At 53.3% G+C, this 21,636-nt stretch overlaps 2 protein-coding genes across 2 annotated transcripts in view; one reads left to right on the plus strand and one right to left on the minus strand.

Annotated features, from left to right (window-relative positions):
• The first annotated feature begins 464 nt into the window (after positions 1–464).
• On the plus strand, positions 465–2,535 carry hmgb2a (high mobility group box 2a). The gene is made up of 5 exons (XM_039750083.1): positions 465–574; positions 1,208–1,373; positions 1,532–1,680; positions 1,768–1,942; positions 2,032–2,535. Exons 2-5 carry the CDS (start codon positions 1,224–1,226, stop codon positions 2,206–2,208), a joined length of 651 nt encoding a protein of 216 aa, XP_039606017.1. The 5' UTR covers positions 465–574; positions 1,208–1,223; the 3' UTR covers positions 2,209–2,535.
• A 301-nt stretch (positions 2,536–2,836) lies between these two features.
• Positions 2,837–21,636, minus strand: part of galnt7 (UDP-N-acetyl-alpha-D-galactosamine: polypeptide N-acetylgalactosaminyltransferase 7) — a 30,380-nt gene continuing 11,580 nt past the window's right edge. The window contains 11 exon segments of the mRNA XM_039750082.1: positions 2,837–3,772; positions 6,351–6,479; positions 8,061–8,159; positions 9,780–9,998; positions 11,403–11,525; positions 11,872–11,950; positions 11,952–11,987; positions 12,593–12,775; positions 15,455–15,534; positions 16,482–16,612; positions 17,301–17,467. Of these exon segments, the coding sequence (XP_039606016.1) occupies positions 3,635–3,772; positions 6,351–6,479; positions 8,061–8,159; positions 9,780–9,998; positions 11,403–11,525; positions 11,872–11,950; positions 11,952–11,987; positions 12,593–12,775; positions 15,455–15,534; positions 16,482–16,612; positions 17,301–17,467 (1,384 nt within the window). The 3' untranslated portion in view covers positions 2,837–3,634.

Below are 21,636 nucleotides of genomic sequence, written 5' to 3' on the forward strand. Positions count from 1 at the left end.
ACGCCACACTTTAGCGACATGACACTCGGAAGCGTCGAGCATTTTATTTACAATCCCTTCTTTTCCTTGTTATACCTGTGCGGCTGGGAAGCGTTCCCGTAGGTTTCTCCTTTGTTCGCGGTTTCCGATTTTACTTTTAACTTTTTTTTTCCACTCTTGCAGGGTTTAAAAGACGCAAGTGACTAAGCGACCAATCACAAAGCGCACTGACTCCGCTCACCAATTGTGTTCGCCCCGCCAAATTTAAACCCCCAACAAAGACCAATCACAGCAGCCCTCCAAGTACGCTCGGCTGTGCAGTTACAAAGACGAGATGTGGCATACAATCATGCTGCTGGGAGCCGTGGCGGCCGGAAACGGCGCAGTGGCCAATGAGAGTTGCAGGCATGTTTGTAAGTAGCGCGATTTCGAATTTGAATGGGTTCTGGTAACCAATAGGAACGTCGACGGGCGGGGACTGGAATACGTTTATCAAGGTTGTTAAACCTGTGGGTGTACTGAAAAAATAGTGCGTGTAAAGAGGAAGAGAGCAGTCTAAGGCAGCAGCAGTTGTTACGATAGCTGAGTCAGGAAGGTAAGTGTGCTCGTGTACGGTGCCAGAATTTGCTGGCAAAACTATTTTTAATTTGGTATCAAGGAATGGCCGATAAATAGGTTAGATTCTGTGGGCACGAATGTATATAGGCATATGTATCTGAATCGCTTTATTTACGGTTAGTGTAAAAGTTTTTATTTGGAAACAATTGTAAGAATGTCGTGAATAAAAATTGATTTCGTAACAGCCAGGTGATCCTGCGTTTAGAGAACGCGCGCTCGCCAACTCGGCTGTTCTTTTTAAAAGTGCGTAACAGGGCTAACGTGATGTTTTCCAACGTAACCTCCTCGAGCCCGGTTCATTCCATTTCAGGCCGGTGTAACGTTTCTTTTCACAAGCGCACGATTGCCGTTGATGATCACGTCGTCGGTGCCTGCGCTGCTCTTTTGGGTTTGTTTGAGGGGCGCTCGGACCTGAAGTTCACTTTAGAGCCGCTTCTTTAGGGCCATGAAGTTTAGGCGGGAAACAAAATGGAGAGGAGCGCGCCCCGGAGGGGATCCACAGCTCGGGCCTCGCGCTAACTCGTGTCTTCTGCTTTACGACTGTCCCATTGGTTAGGAACTTTTAAAAATGTATTTTCACGGTCTATTCTATTTTTGATATTTGTTTTAGATTTATCGAGTGAAAGATGGGAAAGGGCGATCCGAATAAGCCAAAGGGCAAGATGTCCTCTTATGCTTATTTTGTCCAAACGTGCAGAGAGGAGCACAAGAAGAAGCACCCGGACACGGCGGTCAATTTCTCGGAGTTCTCCAAGAAGTGTTCGGAAAGGTGGCGGGTGAGTGGGGGTCGGGAAGTGAAGGCACGGGGAGGGGAGGAGGGGGGCGGACGAGGACAGCGGCGCACTTCCGTGTGCGCAGGGCGAGGGCGCGCTTTCTCTTTGGCGCGACGTGCTTAGCTTATCCCGCGAGCGCTGAAGGATTTGTGTGTTTGCAGACCATGTCGGCCAAAGAGAAGGGCAAGTTCGAGGAGCTGGCAAAGAACGACAAGTCCCGCTACGAGCGCGAGATGAAGAATTACATCCCGCCCAAGGGAGAGAAGGGCGGCAAGAAAAAGAAGGACCCCAACGCCCCGAAGCGTCCTCCGTAAGTAGTCTCCGGGGGTGCCTTTCTCGTTCCGAGTCCGCCTTGGCCACGCTGTGGTCGCTTAACCGGTTTTGTGTTCGCTCGCAGGTCCGCCTTCTTCCTGTTTTGCTCGGAGCACCGTCCAAAGATAAAGGGGGATAACCCTGGCATTTCCATCGGTGATGTGGCCAAGAAGCTGGGCGAGATGTGGGCCAAACAGTCGGCCAAGGATAAAGTGCCCTTTGAGCAGAAGGCTGCCAAGCTAAAGGAGAAGTACAACAAGGTAAAAGGAGGGCTGGTGCCCCGGGCAGGGGAGGGGGGCTGGTGTGGTGGTGCGGCTCCGAGTCCTTTTTAATCCGCCTTGGCTTGTAGGATGTCGCGGCCTATCGTGCCAAGGGAAAGACAGATGTTGGGAAGAAGGGACCCGGCAGGCCAACTGCGTCCAAAAAGAAGGCCGAACCCGAGGATGAGGACGATGAAGACGAGGAGGATGAAGAGGACGAGGAAGATGAGGAAGACGACGAGGAGGAGGAAGATGATGATGAGTGATGTGCTGTTTTTAAGTATGAAGACTTTAAGCTGGAATTTATTTACAGAATTGGAATGTGAACTCGTTTGCAGCTTAATGTTAGCAATGGTTGTGTTTTTAAAGAAAATGTACAGAGATGTGTATAGCTGTAATCCATAATAGGGTCATGTTCTTTTGTTTTTTATGTAAGTAGTGGCTGAATATGATGAAAGCACTGCTTTTCTACTAGGGTGTGCCCTTTTCCAGGTATATATATATATTTTCATGGCCTCTTCCACTTTTTAAACTTGCTGTGATGTAGTAGTTAAGTAGTACATACAGCAGAAGGCAAATTAAACTTTTTTTTTTTGTTAAGTATTGTTCTAACTTCATGTGTAGATCACAATTTTTTTTATAATAAAATTTTTGTATAAAGTCTCATTCAATCTGCTCTGTCCCTGTTACTTGCCCGGCTGCCGTAGACGATGGGGTACATTTGAGGGGACATAACTGGCTGTCCCTTGGGTGGGGATTTTAAATTTGACTTTCTGGGTGCTGCCGAGTTGCTTCAGGGTGGCACTTGGAGCCTAAAGCCTTGATGCTGCTCTTAATTAAGACTTGTACTGGTCTGGGTTTATGGGTCCAGTTGATCAAATGAAAGGTGACGTCTGGTGTAAGAAATTCAAATTTATTTGTCATTGAAGAGTGGATGGAGTGTACACACCAAGGTTTTCCCTCCGAGCCCCAGTTACACTTAAAGACAGACATTTGTTGGACTTGTAGAAAAGGTTGCATACTTCAAAGTGATGCATAGCTCGTCAATTCAAATTGCAGAAGGTGCCCACCCTAAACAGTACAGCCATGCTTGAAAGCTTCTCCTCCTCGTCAAGAGACCCTTTTGAAGATGCAATTACACCAAAGAGCTGAATTGGCTTCAGGGTGGGTGCAGGTTTTTAATATTTCACCTCATAGTCAGTTTGACTTTTACTTTAAACAAAATGCACAGCATTAGCAACAGTGGTCGAGCTTTCTCTCAAAGAAAATACCACAATGAAGTGTCACTGCAGGTCAAAAGTTCTCTGGGACTTCAAAACACATAGCAGGTGGGCTGGCAGCCTTGTGTGCCCCCACAAACGGGTACAACGCTGCTTGTGTGTCTGTTTGGGGTTTCTTCCACTCTCTTTACACCACTTGAACAAAGCAACATGCTTTCGGACCCCCTGAGCAAATATTTCCCCCTCTAAACCCTGAAACCTCTCTAGCCAACCCCAGCATAAAAGAAAATGAAACACCACTAAAAGACCTTAAAGGAGGGGAAATTAACAGACATGTGTAAAGAGTTTTGAAATGGCGTTCTCTTCTGTGCTCACAGTTCTCTCCTTCATTCGATTCGAAGACTATTTACATTTGTACAAGTGTGCAGCAGTTGAACGGGTCACTGGGGTGGGCGAGGGCACCCGCCCACCCTTAGACGGCCAGGATGTTGTTCATCTCCCACTTCTGGGTGCTTTTGTTGGTGTCACAGTCTGCGATGAACACCTGGTGCAGGACCTCCGAGCGGTCCAAGCACTGGCCGGTGGGCACGTAGGTGAACCTGTGCAAGTCCTGCGGAGGAGAGGGGGGACAGTTATTGAGGACCACCTTTAATGGTGGGAGGGTCCCACACGGATCGCGCTGCAGCTTTTAAACATTTACTTGTTTGTATTCAAATAACACAAATTAATCAACACAAGTAGGAAGTGTGCCATAAATGATGACATCTAGTTGTGTGAAAAGGTAAGTGCACCCCATGACTGGTTACATGTGTACAGCAGCTGGAAAAGAAATCAAACATCAGCATTGGGGGACCTGAGGAAGCACTAAACTACCAAAGAGACCCCCAGAGGCACACCATTCAAACAAAAATAATGGTCACTCCTGCAGAAGATTTATCAAGATGGCATCCAGTTTTGCCACCTTTGGCTTTGCCAGCATGCCAAGGGTTAGCCCCGTGATGGAGCAGAAACAAAATGTGGACACACGAAGGGAGGTGGTCTTCACTTAGGGTTAAGGATAAAGGTGAAGGAACTGAGCACGCTGCTCGACAAAAGATGCCATTCCTGCCCCCTTTGCACTCCTGTCTGCCATTGCCCCTCAGGTGGGGTTGCACAGAATTGGCAGCCCTTTCCACTCCTCCATTTAAGAATTCCTTCTGCTGGGTGCTTTGCCTGTCATCTTTCAAATCCCCCCACAGCTATTCCAGAATTCCCCATTTCTCCTTATTTACTGATATTTGTAGGTCCTGGTGGGCCCTATGAGGCTCAAGCAGCCCCCAAAGCTGTGCTGGACCCCTTATCAGGCTGTCCTGGTCACCTGTCTTCTTTATTGTGGCCGCGTCTGTCCAGAGTCCCCCTCGATCAATGAGAAACACGGGGGTTGTTAGGTGAGCTGCGTGGTCACGGAGGCCAGTGGGGGTCCCGTGTGACAGCGACGCTGACAGAGACTTCACGAGGTCCCAAACCTCAGACAGACGCTCTGCCGGGTGTCACTCATTTCGCCTTTACACCAACTTTACGTGTTTGTTACAAAATGTCACAAAGTGGAAAAGGGGGGAGAAATCGTGAGAAGTGAAGCGAGACCACTGAGTGGGTAACCTGGTATGGAAAATGTAAAGGAGCGTCATAAAGGAGCGTCATGTGACCTTCAAACAACCAGTCACTCCTAACGAGGAGACCCTCTGGCCTGGCCTGGCCTGACCTGGGGGGCTGCAAAAGAGCAAAGAGCTTCAGGAAGGGCACGTCAGGCGGGCATCAGTGTGCCACGTACTCTGTGATTATGTGGCTTTCAGTGCGCTGCTCATACTTTTATTGGGTGGGAGGCCACAAGCAAAGGGGGACACTGGGGGAGCAGAGACATCCCCTTGCTGTGACAGGACACAGACACAAGACAGCAGCGACCGGCTTAGGGGGGGAATGTGGACGCTAGGACTGAGGGGGGCTGCCTATGATGGGCATAGATGCATTCAGTCTGGCGAGTGCCAGTATGGTCACCCATATCCCACCACGAGGGCTGTGCTCCCAGGGGTCTGCCAGGAAGTGCTCCTTGGGGGTCTTGCATCGAGCACTGCTAGTAGTCCTGGTGTGGGTTTCAAAGTGAGCCCCCCACCCGGCGACCAGTGGAGGCGGCCATCTCTGCCATTAAACCTCTTTGGAGGGTGGAGTTGTGATTGGGAGGCTGCATCCCACCCCACCCTGATACCAATCCCAAAACTCGGAGATTGGGGGGCCGCAGATCGGCCTGCAGCGTCTCACGCTCCCTTTATTACCGTTGCATTTTGTTTTAACGTCGACAGTCGGAGGTCCCGCGAGACCCCCTGCTGCCGCATTCACTTCACAGGCTGATGAACATTCTCAGCCATCGGGTTTCGGGGGGCCGCACATCAAGTTGGTCTTTCCAAACCCACCCATTGAGTTAATAAAGAAATGCTTGGCGTGGTGAGTCTGACACAAACGCGAGTGTCCACTTCATAAGTGCTTCATCAAATGCTGGGTGGTCTCGAGCCCACTTTAGCTCTTCTTGGTCCCCCTCATGGCACACCTCCCATGTCGACCTCAGTTGTGCCATCTCGTGCACTTTGACATCAACGGCGACAAGAGCTACCGGAGGACATTCTGGGGGTCTTGTGTTCTGAACTCGCTACTCGGGACTGGCAATGCGGGCCCAGACGACCCCAAAGTGCTCTTTGGACATTGGCGTGGCAGGAAGACGCTTCAGAGCAAAGTAGACAAGGGTGAAATACGGCGGGTTCACATGAGACCCCCTCTACGGACAATCGCTTACACCCGATTCCTGTTTGGGGTGCTGATGAAGGTCGGGATTCACTTCCTCCTCCTTCATGCAGAGCTTGCGTTTACGTTTATTTAAATGATGGAAATGTGACGTCATCACCTTGGAATGAAGATCAGAATGTGACAGTGACGAAAAGGAGGGCAAGGGGTGCACTTACTTTCTCACACTGTTTTACTTTTCATAATGCAAAATGAGAACAAGATAAAGGCAACCAATGGACCCCTGCTTGGACACGAGTGGTCCCTGGACTGAGGCTGGGAGCCACTGGTGTCTGCCCAGTAAACCCGCGACTACAAAGCCCACCCTGCCCACTCAGCGCCCTAATGGCCGGCCGGCCGCCCCGAGGCGCTCCCACCTTGAAGTATTTCCACTCTTTGTACTCGTCCAGCTTGCAGTGGGTGATGATGACCTTGGAGTCGTCGGCCCGCCGGGTCAGGCACTGGTCGTACTGCATGAACTGGTTGGCTTCGTTGAGTCTGAAGAGCTGCAGGTTGGACACAACAGGGCACGTCACCGACCGCGTCACACGAGGACACCTGAAGCTCCACGGTAAGTGATTCGAATCCCGGGGTCTCCGAGTCATTGGCGAGCTACGACCTTCAGACACCTCGGTGTGGGAACAGCGGGGTCTTAGTGCCCACAATTACACTTTAGCCCACTGAGGAGGCGCGTGCCCGAGGTTGTAGACAACTGGGGGTGACACTGGCACTCATATGCACTGAAAAAGACCCCCCCGGAGGACGTCTGACTGTGCGTTTGGCATCACTCGGCCCGTCACACACCACGTCCTCACAAGGCTGCGTCTGTGTCACTCACATACACACCAGGCCAGCGGCCAAACAGGTAGCCCACCTGACCGACAGTACTGGGATGGAAGGCCAGCTGGGAAAAGCTTGGGGTGGCATTGGGGAGGCCAGCAGGGGGCGCTTTCCCCGGGGTCTGTGTGTGGAGCCCATTGCCACCGTCCCCCAGATGAGACACAAGTTGGGGGGTCCTGGCTGTCTGCACTCATTAAAGACCCCTGGGTATCCTTTGAAAAGAGGAGGAAATCCCCCAATGTTTTAGCTAAACTGCCCACCACCGCCTCGTCTATTTTGGTCCCCAACTATCCCTCTTGCCCCTTCACCAGTTTAGTGCTGATGTGTGGGCAGCAGGTTGGCACAATGGCTACTGCCTCATCATCCCACTGTTGATGTAAAGCACTTTATAAAAGCAGTTCATCAATACTGGTTAACTCTGTGCCAGGGAAACCAATGCAATGCCAGCAGAGGTGCCAGGAAGAAATGCATCGTGTGCCAGCTGGCAGCAGTACAAGCAAGCAGAGCTGGAGATGGCACTGGGGATGCCATGAGTAGAGCTTTACCTTTCACTGGTTCAGGCCTTGAGGGGTGGGGTCTGGACTGTATGCCAGTGTTTCTTACTGGGTAAGGCTGCCACACAACCCATATAAGTGGTAGTCTGAGCCTCCCAGGTGCTTGGTGCCACTCACATTGGCTGCACATTCTACTGCTATGTCTGCCCAATGTGATGCCACGTGGGCCTTCTGCTTAGATTCAGCTGTGTGACCGTCCCTCTGGGTGACCAACACTGGGGCACCAGGAGGACCAGACCCGGCCAGGCAGCGGTATGTGCACCTCGGGCCAGGAACACAATCAGGGGTGGCACCAACAAGAGGGTGAGATTGGGACCGAGGGATCAGGGGGCTGACTTGGGCAACTGTCCACAACTTCATCCAGCTGTCCATTTCCTGAGCTGGGGAAATGAAGGGGAGCTAAAGAACAAGGTGGGAACAACACCTGGACTGGGATACGAGACCACCACAGGGTCCACCGAGAGCCTCTATGCCCAGTTACCGTTTCTGGAAGGGCACTACTACAAGTCCCCCACCTAGGGCCACTTGTCACTGAGGAGTTTTGTCCTTCTTTGTTCCAAATTTACTTGAAGTAACAACCTGCCCACCTAAATAAATACTTTAGGTGGGCACCTGGCCTGCCCCCCACATCACTCAGGGCAGGCTGATGACACCCAGATGTCCCCGAAGGTGACGGTGGCCGGTTGTCCTTACCTGGTTTCCTCCCATCCGGTGACAAGGCCCCATCTCCAGATGTCCACCGTTGGTGCGTCCCATGCTGTCAATGCAGTAATTGGTTTCAAATCCCCGAATCTGGAAAAGGAGACGCAGGTCATTCATGTCCCCCTCACCAGTGACCCCCGGGGTGGGTGTGGATGGGCAGGCAGGACGAGGCCGAGTGGGCGACAGGCTGGCATGGTGTCGATTAGTCCTCACTCACCTCCCCTTCATTTCAGTGCCAGTATCTGACATGTGCAGTGCTGGGGGGGAGAACTACTGGAGCCCCCACAGTTGACATCCTATTTGTCAAAATGTCTGACTTCAGCTCTTTAGGTAAAACGTAGTGTTAGAGAAAGGCAGCGAGATCTAAACCACTGCCCAGTCCTGCACCGCACCCTTCAATACTCCAAGTTCATCGATAAACAGACTCCGCCGAGTGAACACACGGACCCCCAGTAGGAAAATGAAGTGGTTACCACTGGAACACCGGACCCCCATCAAAGAAACATCATTGAAACTCCTCACTCAGCCACAAGAGCTCCACAGTGACAGCCACTATCTTCACATGGAGACCCTCTGGAACAGCCCGGCCCACCAAGAGCCCAGTGACGTCTCCTTCAAGGGGCACACGACAACCCCAGTAGAACATCCAGAGAGCCGCAGGCCTCATGGCCCGGACCCCACAATGAGAGAGAAACCAAATCTAAGAGAGACCAGAAGATCCTCAAGGCTTGTGGAATGACAAGTGGGACTGTCCAGATGGCACAGAGCCCACTGGGCTTGGTGTTCAGGGACATTCGAGGCCAACAGGCCTGACATCGCCCTTAAAAGAAATTATGGAGGACATCAGGTGGGGTGGCTTTGGCAGACATGCCAGGGCTGTAGGAGCCATGAGTTGTGCCCGTGACCAGACAAAATGTCCAGTCATCAGTGACGTTTTAGGTGGTCTTGTCAAAGTCCGGACTTCTTTACCAAACTACCGATGTGTTCAGAGAAGAAGAGTCGACTAAAACGGCGATGGGACAGGCAGACGTGAAATTACAAGAAGCGTTTAGTTGCTGCAACCAAATGTTAAAGCGATGGGGGCAAATACTTTTTCACATGAGCATTGGAGAACTTGAATAAGGAAAATAAAGACGGAAAATCTGTTTGCTGCGTCCCCTCGGGTCCCTTCCTGTGACAAGGCATTCTGGTCAAATGTGTGAGGTCATTTATGGAGTAAAAAAGACCAAAGCAGAGGAGATGAAGGGGGGCACATACTTTCTCACAGCAATCAACTTGGGTGACTTGTTTGGGGTCGGCGTGGTGGGCTGGTGTCTCTCATTCAAGACAATGGCTGGTGCTGTGCGGCTGTCCCCTTGGGCCACCCCCTCGGACAGACGGCCATTTGTGTCACTCACTTGTTAAAGGGAGGGCTCCTCAACTCAATGACTTCATTACCACAAAACACTTGGCCCAAGCTGGGCTCTCAGGGGTCTCCCTTTTTTGAGGACCACCACTAGCAGGATTCTGTGGACAAGAAGGTCACCACTTCACAGCCCTGGCACTTGAGGGCAGTGCAGTGGGTGGTCCAGGTACTAAGGAGATCAAGCAGGGCTTGGACTGAAATTAGCACCAATCAGGGAGCAGCAGCCCTTTGGCACGGGCCTGGGGGTGGAGCCGCACCGAACATCCTGATGCTAAGCTGTCACAATAGAGGGGGGTCCCACCCACCTCTCCCCAGTCGACGTTCCTCGGTGGCAGCGGGTAGTGCAGCGGGATGTCGTAGGCGATCTCGTCCATGAACCACTTGAAGCTCTTGCAGTTGTGCTCCTCACGGAACTTCTTGAGCTCAGAAATATCCCCGTAAGCGAGAGCTTTCGTTTCTGGCCGACTCGCGTAGAAGTAGTCCTTGTAGTCGTCCCACCAGACCTCCACAACCCGAACGTAGTTCTGTCAAGAGATGGAGAGGAGGGCGGCGTTAGCGCGGGACTCGAGCGTTCAGGCCCCCCAGTCGGCGGCCATCACTCATGGAGAGCTCATCACCATACTGTTCACCAGTCTTCACTTGTGACCACCCCATCCCGTGCCCTTGCGGTTCCAGCGGCACCTGCCATAGACGTTACTCGATTTACACACCACTTACCTGTCCTGTGAGCACGAGGAGATGGAGGCATCTCTGTCCCCAAAAGAGAGAGACCTGAAATATGAGGGACAGGAGCGGCCCCTGGTGTGAGACCCCCAGAGATGATTCTGTCACAATGAGGGGATTTAGACGGGGATGTGCAAATAACCCAACAACAGCAGAAAATCACCGATGGACCAGAGGAGCTTTTAATAACAACAGAAGATGACGAGGACGACGGAATATTTACGGGACACTGAGGCACAACAGGGGACCTCGGGACACAGCCAAGAGAACGAGAGTGTCCTAAAGTCCTGACAGAACAAACATGAAAGTGAAAATAAGTGACACTTAAGGGACACGACTGCAGGGGGGCACATGTGTGTGGGAGGGCAGAGGCAGGAAACCTAAGAGACCTCCTCAGGTGACAAGTCCAGAAATTACAAGAACAATAAATTAACGTTATAAACCCCCAGGGGGAGACAAAAAAGACTCATGAGAGTCACCACTGGCAGAAGGCAGCCGAAGGAGATCCCCTCTAAATGTCACGGGAGGTGTGGGGTGAACAATCAGGGAGAGGGAGCACAGGGACCCAAGATGGCGGAAAGACAGGACACAAAAAATGGCCACACCAGGCGCAGGACCTCGCCAGTCTGCCCAAAACAGACCTCATCCCAGGCAGCCAGGTCCCAAACTCTAGAGGCCGGCTGTCCGGCCCACACAGGCCCAAAATGGGGCAGTAGCTTCAAAAGTAACAACAAATCAATTACAAAAGGGAATTTACTAAAATGGGAGAGGAGAAACAGTAAACCTCTGGCTTGAAAGGACAAAAGCAAAACAAACAAACAAAAAACAAACAATCTTCCTTCTCTTTTGGTGAACTTCTTTAGTTATTAAGGAAGAGCAAAAATGGCAAAGCAAGACAGAAGAGTTTGCCCCAAATGGGCAGCCGGTCCAATCCGAAATCCAAAATCCAGAATTCAACACCCGACCAAGCAGAGCAGTTTAGTTACACAACAAACCGAAGTGAACTCCGGACATGCGAGGCTGGAAAGGGTGATGAGGTCATGGTGACCCCGCCCCTTTGGAGCGCCACCCACAGAAAACGGCTCGAATATGCAACTAGTCGGCCTGTGTGGGGGTCCTCCGAAAGTCAAAGCCCAAAGAGCCCACCCTAGTGCCCACCCTAGTGCCCATCCAGGCCTGTTTGCTGTCCATGGTGTATCACTCACCTTTAAGGTCGGCGAGGAGCCCACATGAGCTGGAGGGGGATTGCCTTGCCACCCGTGCAGACGGTATATGTGGCCCACTCGGGAGCAGGGCACGAAGAGCAGCTGCCCACCACACTGCCAGATCTGCATGAAGAAAGCGGAAAAGTGACTTCAACAGGGCATGAAATGACAAGATATGGGGCACCACAGGAGCAAAAGGCACCGAGATGACAGACTTCTAGGCAAATGTGAAAGGCGCTATACAGGAGGCACTGTACACTAGACAGATGGCACCCTTCCCACGCCACACACACACACCCAAGTGTCCTTATTCCTCTTCCTCGTCCTCCTCCCTGCCACCATGACTGCCGACCCCCCAGTTCACAGCTCCATCTTCCCTGACCAGACTCACAACTTCCCAGACATTTTCATCATTTTAAGAGCCCCCCAGGTCGCCCGGCTCTCTGCCCAGCACCACCCGTTCACCCACCTTGTAGGAAATTTCAAAGTTTTCTCCACCCCAGATCTGCAGGCCCGGGTCGTAGAGTTTCAGCTCAAAGAAGAATTCTCTCGATGGCAAACAAGCCACCCGCCATGGCCGGGGACCTGAGGAAAGAGGACATTTCAGCAGGGTGTAGGGGCCACAAGACGAGTGGGGGGGTATCTGGCCCGCTGCCACCGTCAGCCTGCGGGGGAGTTCAGGCGCCCCCTTTCTGGAAACAGAGACGAGACAGGACAGGCAAAGCGTGAGCAGGTGTCCCCCACAGGCGGGCGGTAGGGCGGGCAGCGGGGCAGAGCAGGCGGTTAGTTGTGCGGTGGTTAGTAAGGGCAGGGGGGGTCCCGTCATGCGAGAGGACATGCAGAGCGGCAGAGAGGCGAGGCGGCCTCCACCCCGGCCGGCCGGCTGGCTCATTACCGGTAGGGCTCGGTTTTAGTTATTCTCCTCTGCTTCTCCTTCATAGTCAAGGGGATGCGTTTCCATAGCATGCTCCAGTCCCATGCTCCTCTGGCATACCCGTCTTCGTCACCACCCCCTTGGGCCTGAATGTCGTACGTGTTGCCGCTAATGGAGTCAATAAGGGGCACCGTGCAGACGGTTCTGCGGGCAGGCGGCCGGCCGTTTAGTAGGTCAGTGCACACGGGGGGACACATGGGGAGAGAGAAGACAGGAACACACAGGCAGTGTAAGAGCAACATCAGCAGTTGTTTACCGATAGGCTTCCGTTTTATGCTTTCGCTTAGCCTTTTCCTTGCTGCTCAGCGGCACCCGCTTCCACAACATACTCCAGTCCCAGGCCCCTCTGGCAAACCCATCTTCATCGCCACCCTGCTGGGGCTCAATGGTATAATCATTCCCGTCTATGTAATCTATTAAGGGCACCGTACACACCGTTCTGCAAGAGACAAAGCAGCGTTACTCGGGCGGCCAGGCGTGCGGCTCTGCGTCCCAATTCGCCCCGCTAGCCTCTCTGCTCTGCCGTGCAGGACGAGGAAGAGTCCAATCTGTGCCAATGGCGAATTGGGACACCGTCTTCGAGAAATCCCACCCCAGAGGTGCCCACCCTCACCCAGCTCCAATCCACCCACCCCTTCCTCCTCCTCCATAGTGCTCAGCAATCCCTGAATCAGGAGGGCATCCTGGTCCTGGCACACCTGGGGGTTAGCTCAATAGAGTGTCTTTCATGCCCATCTTCCCACGCAGTGGGACCAAAGCATAACCGGAATGAGAATCACGCCAACTCCATAATGGCCCACCAGTCTGGACCAAGAGGACAAAAGGGAGAATCGAGTATGGCGCCTGACGCGACTTCACCTGCACGTACGCCAAGACTCCAAATTGACCTCTCATGGGCTGTCATTCCCCGTGGGGCAGCCAGCCGGGTCTCTGCTCAACTGTTGCTGTTCTCCGATTGCTTTTTATTTGTCTCTTTCTGTCGCCCAATGGCTGCTCACCTGAGGGTACCTGACTGAGCTGTTCATTGTGTTACAGTGTGGCTCCATCTGCCCACCTGGCCAAACGGAATTCTTCATTCATTTGTTTTAGCAGCAGCCAATAGGGCTTGAAATGATTACTGTGAGAGGGCGGGGTCGGAGCGAGTCCCCTTTTTTGATTGGTGAATCGTCCGTCGCTGGTGAATAGTTGCCACATTTACTGAAGACACCTCAGACCCACACTGCCGATGAAGAATTCGGAGCTTCTTGAAAATCGTCGCTTCACACGGTCACTCTGAGCCACTGGGTCTTGTCTTCTTGTCCGACGAGCACAGTCAGAATTCTGAGCATGCGTCTGAGGCTGAAGCTGAACAAAGCGCATGGGTCCACCCAGCAGAGGATTCACCAATCAATTAGAAGCCCCCGCTAGAGCCCGCCCTCTCAATTGTGACAACTCTCCAAGCTGACGTCAGGCTGTATGGAGTGTCGCCAGTATAGTTTTGTTATTGTTAAAGAAGAGCGGTCACGTGTTTCTATCCATTAATAACGGAAAGAATTCTGTCATGCGAGAGCTTCGAGTGAACTGCAAGGATGCCGAAGAGGCCGCTGGTCTAGGTTTGTGCGGAGGGAAGAACTCCAAATCCCAGCAACCAACGCGGCGATTAGTGGGACGGGCTGTTTACGAATACCTCGGCTCGAGCTGCCTCGTTGACCCTGGGATTTGCAGTTCTTCGTTCAGCTTAATGCGCCTGCGGTGCTGTTACGTCACCGTTTCGCTCTTCTATTCGCGAGTCGCGCCAAATTGGAGGCAGTTTGCTTCAAACGCCCACGTGACAAGAGTGCTTTTTACTATTAACCCATAGATGCGACAGTGCCGCCACCGCCTGCGCCCGCTTGATCTTCTATTTTCATGTGCCATTAAAACATTTATTTCGGGCTGACATTTTATCCTACTTTATTTGATCGTCCTATCGTTAGAAACATTTGCATGTAATATAAAAAGGTGTTTTTGTAGAAATGGCAACTGTTCATTAAAGTGGATAAAGACATACAAACAATATCGGGTCGACGTGAAGTTCCATATGAATCTACTGCGCGTGTACCAATATTGTCGCGCAAGCGCAGACTTCAAAAGCGGGTCACTCGAAAAGCAGGACGTGCAGTCAGGAGTACGTCGGGCCGCCGCTGTAGGCGTTAAGCCGTCAAAGGGCGCAGTCCTCGTCGTGGCGACGCTAAGAAGACCTCGGAGCGCAAAGTGCCAGGACAAGTCGGCTAAGGAATGCGGGCGAACGTGTAAAGCGGCTTTGTGTTGGGGGGCGTGGCACTGTCTGCAGAAGCCCTTTTCTTCACGGGCGGGGTCACCGGCTTGTAATCCAACACCCAGACGTTGGGTGGCGTTTGGTCGGCAGGTGTCGCTGTTTGCTAATGGCAGTCATGCGCACTCGCGCAGCTCGATGGCCGATGTTGGCTTTTCATGAACGAGTCGCCATTCATTTTATATCTCTGATGACATAGGTGACACTGAGGTCACTCGCCTTACATGTGAGTTGATTGGTCCTGCTGTGGCCTGGCATTCCATCCTGGGTGTGTGCCTTCTGTGCCTTCAGCCATCAACGACTACCACTCTAAATTGGACCTAAAAGACGGGTGGGCTGCAGACTACGAGCGCGACCCACCACAAGGTGACCAGAGCAGCAGTGGGCCGACCCTCGCAGTCAGGATTTGACAGGGGTGGGCGGACAGGGACGTGCCATTCAGCAGGTCAGGCATCGTATGAGGGCCGTCCGTCCCCCCGGGTTTACCACCTGCTGTTTTTTTTTTATATGTGACCCTTTCTGAGGTTTCAGCCCCGTTTTGTGGTCCACAGCAGCGACCCTACAACGACCTCTGGGAGGGTAAGAACACGACGTTCAAGGCGCTATATGTCAAGAACGTCTGCTGGCCCCTTTCTTCAAGGACCCTTAGTAATATCATCACGTGCTGCGGTCGGTGTCTGCTGGGTGACAAACGTCTCAGAGGTACTGGGGTGTGCCAGGAGCAGCAAACATCAAACTGGAGTCACTGGAGTCCGTGAACCTCACAGCACTGGTGACACGACAACCAGAAGGCAGGAAATAATAAATAAATACATCAAAACATACCTGTCCTTTGTGATGGGGGCGATGAGGGGGGCATACCAGTTAGGACCAACTTCACAGTGAGCATCCAGGTAGATCAGCACCTGAGGACGACAACACCAGAGACTCGGATAGAGAAGTGTGAGCCCCCCGGACCCCCAGAAACACAGTAATCAATATGGAGGGTGCACATAGTGCATCGTCACCGCCCGACATCAATACCACCAATGCACTGGCACAGCGGGGAGAGGCGCTATATACAAGTTTGGGGTTTGAGTGCCCCTGCACCGCCCGAGCACAGAAGGGGGCTGTGGTGCTGCCCAGCCTGTAGGCAATCTGGGACTGGCGTTTGGCAGTGTGTGGCGTCTCACTGGTCTACATCACGTGCTGCTCTTCACTACTGAAAGGCGCTATACACAGCTGTAGAGTTTGGGGCTCATGACGCACACGCGTGACTGCACTGCTGCTCTCCCAGTACTATGGAAAGGCGCTATATACTGCAGCACAAACGGATATTCAAGCTCCATCCACTGAGTGCCCCCCAAGGCAGCGCGATGGCACCGATGGAAAGGCGCTACATGGAACTCCAGCAATGCGACTTCCCGTGTAAAACACACTCCGTGTGCAAAGGCGCTATATCACATCACTGGGCCTAAGGGGGTCCCCAAACCTCTTCACTGCCCTGAGCACACAGTTCAGAAAAATGAAAGCAATTCAGTTCTACAGCCCCCTGGAGTCGTGTCCCCCACTCTAAAGGCGCTATATAAAAAAGTGTCACGTTTGTGTATTCATTCACTGACTTGAATCAGAGTTGATGGGCTTAGGAGACCCCCTTAGACTCGGTGAGAGCCGATTGACCCCCCCACCCCTCCTGAGTTTTGGGGTCTCCCGACGGCCGAGTAAGGCACTATATAAAATGAAGTCAGAGGGTGGGCAGACAGCACGGAGAAGCGACACCCTGACCCTTGTGCCAACCTTCTCACCAAATTCCAGGGTGCACTCCTGGGTGGGTGTTCATTTTAAACGGGGGGCTCCGTTTGTTGTCACTCACCTGGCCGACGGTGGCCTTCTTGGCTCCGATACTCCGCGCCTGGATGAGGCCTTCTCTCCTCTCGTTGCGAAACAGCTTGACCAGGCCGTTCCACTGCTTGATGTAGTCCTCCAGTCTCTCCTTCAGGTGGGCTGCGGAAAACAGAAATGGTGGTCACGACACCTGCGGAGGAGAAAAGAAAAAGGCCCCGGCATCCCGACCGGAGACAGCAACCGCCGCCGCCGCCGCCGCCGCCGCGGTGCGCACAGATGGAGCTCCGCTGCGCCCCACGCCATTAGTTTGGTTGTACTGCCATCTAGCGGCTTTAAGTGGCATTACAGGTAACGTGAAGACTCGACCAAGTAATGAAAACGCAGGACGCGCAAGAAGCTCAGAGTGTTGTGCCCACCAGGCCACAAGAAAGAGTCCACCCATCCCAATAAAGTGAGCCAAGAAGTCACCCCATGGCCCAGTGCAATGATAGGGGGCACAGTTACCCACAGGACTCTGCCACTCGGAGGGGCACCTTAAGCTAAAGCATACATGTAACATCAGGTAGGTTGGTGCCAACATTGGCAATGCCTGCCCCTGGATAAACTAGAGGACTAGTAGGCACCGTGCCATGCATGCCAGAATCGTCACAACGCTCTGCTGACAGTAAACGGAGGCAGGCACAGACAGGTGGCACTGCCCACCCCACACTAATGGACTCCACGGAGTGCCCGTGTGGACGACGGAGCCAAGACTCGGTAAGGGCGACACCTCCACAGGGCTCACCACCAATGGCGCTACACAAGGCGGCCGGTCACACGGGGACGTCCAGCTCCGCCCCCTCCTAACCTTTGTTACTGAAGTCGTCGATCAGCACGATCTCGGCCAGATAGCGCCTGGGCGTCCTCTTGATGACGCTGTGCACCGTCCTCATCAGCGTGGACCAGCCCTCGTTGTGGAAGACGATGACCACGCTGCTGGTCAGGAGGTTGTCGTCATAGTGCCAGTACTTGCACCTGCAAACAAACAGACAGGGACATAAGATGTGCCCAGCTGGACAATGAAGTGAGACAAATGAGTGGGCACGGCCAGTCGTTTGCCTGTCAGTCAGCCACTCAACTCCTGTGCCACGAGACAAACAGAAGCGATACCCGACCAAGTCTTTACACCAAACTTTTTAACTTTTGCTGCTTGCTTGCCAAAGCGTTAAAGATGAAAGTGGCAGAAAAGGACAATAAAAAAAAAAAAAACAAAGTGTGGAGGTGAAAGGGTTAAGGGCACAATAGCTGCAGTACCCAGGATGCCCACCTTCCCTTGGATGCGTATGTCCAGAGTTTACACAAGCGGAGTGCCACTCAGTCTGTGCCCCACCTAGGGATGGCTCGCTGAGACCATAGTGCCCCCCATGGACTCTGCCAACCTAAGTGACTGCCTGGTTCACCCACTTGGCCACCCAGCCTGGGCCTTCTCTTACCTTAGGAAGTGTTGGCATCACCCGTGCACTGCAAGGACAAAAACATCGTGAGGTAAGAGGACAGAAGTGTCCCCAAGAAGCGATGGCGGAGTTCACACACTAGAGGGCAACGTAGTCAGGAATTGCTGCATTTTGGGAGAAGGTGACAGAAGATTCAGGGTAGTGTCATTCTGCCCAGTCACTGTGCCACCAGACAATGGGGACGTGTCACGATGGTCCAGCACTGGGATTCAAGAGCTCCACTGGATGGCCAATTGGATTGCAGGAAAGTGACAATGTCCTCCATACCGGACATGTCACGTGTTGATTGGCACCTTCGAGTACGTGTTGATTGGCACCTTCGAGTACGAACTCCACTGGAGTCTGTGCAGGTGACAGTAATGACCCTACAAGCCGAGTATAAAGCGCCTTTCACATGGACCACTAACCACAGAGGTGCACTTCAAGTTAAGAGTGACACTCCAGGGGACAATCAGGTGTGTGGCAGGCAGACGTGTGCCCACCTGAGTGTTCATTTGTTGTCTGATGTACACAGAGAGGATGACGAGGGCAGCTGGTGGGGTCCACATGAACCACAAAGAGTGAGAAGAGGGGCAGGCAGATGGATGGGAGGCCACCCTCCAGATGTCACCAGGGGTCCTCATCACAAGAGCCCCTTTGACTTCTGCTGTGCTGTGCGTGTGGATGGCAGGTGTAGCCCCCCACCACACCTTTCAATGTGCTTCATTTCTGAGGTGCCACCTGAGAAAGCGTCACGGGGCAGAGAAACCAGAAGACCACCCATTTTACAAACCCCACGTCAAACCAGAGTGTGGCGAATAAGCCGCCGTTATGTCCGCGAGGCCGCGTCTGGTGGTCTCCGACGTCATTAAAAACACAACACATCGTCATCGGCCCCATCGTCAGACTCGAGCTGCGGACCACCAGGGCTCCACTTCATCGAGAAGGCTGTTCTGCATCACCGGGGACCCCTGGTTACGATTTGGGACAACAACGTGCAATCCAATTGGCTGTCCAGCGGGGCTCCTGAATCCCAGCACTGCGGAGGTCTGCAGGTGGACCCTTCTCAGTGACCCTTAAAAAAAATGTCACTCTGTCTGCGCCCCATTCAGCCACGATAAAAGGCGCCAGGCGCGGCACGACAGGATGTGACACTTTCACTCCAGCCGCATCCGAACCATCATGTGACTGAGCTGAAGACCCCAAACGGGCCTCACAAAGACGTCGAGTCCTGCACGTCCGACCCCACCCGACATCCTCACCGGAGCCCCTGAAGATCGGCGGAGTGAACCCCGGCCGGCCACCGCCGCCGCGTCACCTGATCACACGGGTTCAGCCCATCGGATTACAAACTAAAGTGACGCTTCGTCGTGAAGACGTCTCCAGGGGGCTCTCCTGCCCGACTGTGCGACTGAGCCCAACAAAGGGGCGGCCATCTTGAATTCAGTCAGATAGGAGTTGGCGCTAAGCACATCTCCTCTTCTGTGTTACCCTGGCACTGCCACGCTTGGTGCTCGCTGGCCCTTCTGCCCATCCCAGAACGTCTGAAACACTCGGACAGGTCACCTCAGCAGGGTGGGCACAGAGTGACCGCTCGCCCTGGGATCCTTCCGCCATCTTCTACCCGCAGCTGCCGAGAGCGTGAACAGCAAACGCATGTGGCAGACTGGATGAGGGGCTTACATGGGCACAGAGCGGGGTCCTCGTGGTGACATCTACGTGCTTTACATGGCGTTTTACAAATGGGTCCCGTGAATAGCAAGTAAGAACGCACAATGGGGGGTCCAAGATATGAGCTTATTAGGTGGGCTTTGGGTACAATCAAGTCTCAAGTCATTGAACGGGTGGCACAAGAGCAGATCTGAGCGGGCTCTTCAATGGCGGCTCGCCATTCATCGGCCTGGAGGTCAAAATGGTCAAGTGAATGTCAGATGGGCGAGTGGCACTGCCAGTCATGAGCCTGAATGAAGACCCAGAAATCTTAAGAGCACAGGGGAGAGGAACTAAAGGGCCAATCGATAAATCAGAATGCCAGCTCAAGTGACGGGAGCCAGTGGCGCAGGGTCTTTACAAGGGCCGACTCACCCCTGTGCCCACACAGAGACACACCTTGGCGCTGGTGCCCACCGGTCACCCTGAAGTCGCCCGACCCGAGCCACACACAGGTAGCTGGGCTGTCCTGCCAGTATGAGTTACAGATGGGACTGGGCAGGGGGCTCAGTGGCATAACTAAAAAAACCAATGAGGGCCCCTGGGCGTGAAAACCCGACTGCCATCGATGGGACACATCAAGCACTCGAGTGACAGGACAGAACGGGCCCATGGGTCACAATCAAGCTTCATCCCGATGTCAAGCGGGCAGCGCATTATTAAGAGATCACTGCTGTCATGCAGGCCTACGGGCACCAGTGCCACCGCTCAGCCTCATCTGCTGGCCCGGCCAGGGTGGTCTGCCAGTCTCCTTACAGGTTCATGTGGATGTCGACTCACTTTCATTCCTTAAAGCTCCACTGACATGTGTCGGACCCCCGAGTCCGGCCAACTTGACGGGGTCAGCGGTGTGATAACGCAGCAGAACCCACCAGTGTGGACGAGGCCCGAGACCCTTCATGTGGGGCAGCCTCAGGTGATGACACACCTGTTTGGGGGTGTGAAGTAGGTGGGCCCGGGAATCACCGCAGATGAAAACACAAGGAAATAAACAAGGGGAGGCCGAAGACCCCCTGCCAGCATGGCATCCAGTCACATGACCGGCACCCAGCACACTGGCAAAAACAAAATGGCCGCAGCATCCCAAATGAAGTGAACGATGGTAGCGTTGGCCATGAGGGGACAGACCGAGAGTGAGTGAGTGGGCTTAGCCGGACCCTTTAGGATGGGAAGCAGTTACACAATACAATACAATTTACTGTCATAGCGCCCAAAAATCACACTAGCAGTGCCACAATGGGCTTTAACAGACAATCCTCAACTCGGGCATGCCGAGTACCCTCAGCTGTGGCACCACTGCCAGCTGGGCACCTTGTAGTTCATGAACTGAGGCTGGACTGGGCAAGCGAGGAGACGGCGGCAGCTTCTCGGCACAAACTTTAATATTTCCTGTTGTGCAGAAATACGTCGACAAGGCCGCTCAGCGTCTCCACAACAAACAAACAAACAAACAAACAAAGCGCCATGCCAATCCAAAGGACGGACAGTCAGGGTATCCCCAGGGAAGCCCCCCCATAATGCCAGCTGGTTTACCTCGGAGCCCTCGGTGACACTCACACCTTAAAGCCACCCTCTCGTCCCTGCCTAGCTGCCCTCGACCTTGTACTGGCGCCCCTTCCTGTAATGCCCACAAGTCCCCTCTCTCTCTCTCTCTCTCTCTCTCTCTCAAGTGGTCCGTGTCCACCGCTCTCCTTACGCTTGCTGTTCTGCACTCCTCATCTTCTTGGCACGCCATGCCCGCCTCGCCCGATCCAGCACTCTTTTCTCTACCGCCTCAGAGTCACTCATCGCTATGTCAGTTAAGTTGTCACCAAGTTGTACACCAATTGGCAAATGGGTTCAGCCACCTCTCTGATCGGGCACATGTTAATCTGGTAGAGGAGGAGGATGATGGGAGTTTTTGTATCTTGGAAGGTGGCATGGAGTGAAGAGCCAACTGGTGGTGTTGTGTTTTCCAGTGTTTGCCCTGCAGGAGGCGCCCCTCTGAATGGCCCCCTGGAC

This window comes from Polypterus senegalus, chromosome 4 (assembly GCF_016835505.1).
Source record: "Polypterus senegalus isolate Bchr_013 chromosome 4, ASM1683550v1, whole genome shotgun sequence".
NCBI lineage: Eukaryota > Metazoa > Chordata > Cladistia > Polypteriformes > Polypteridae > Polypterus > Polypterus senegalus.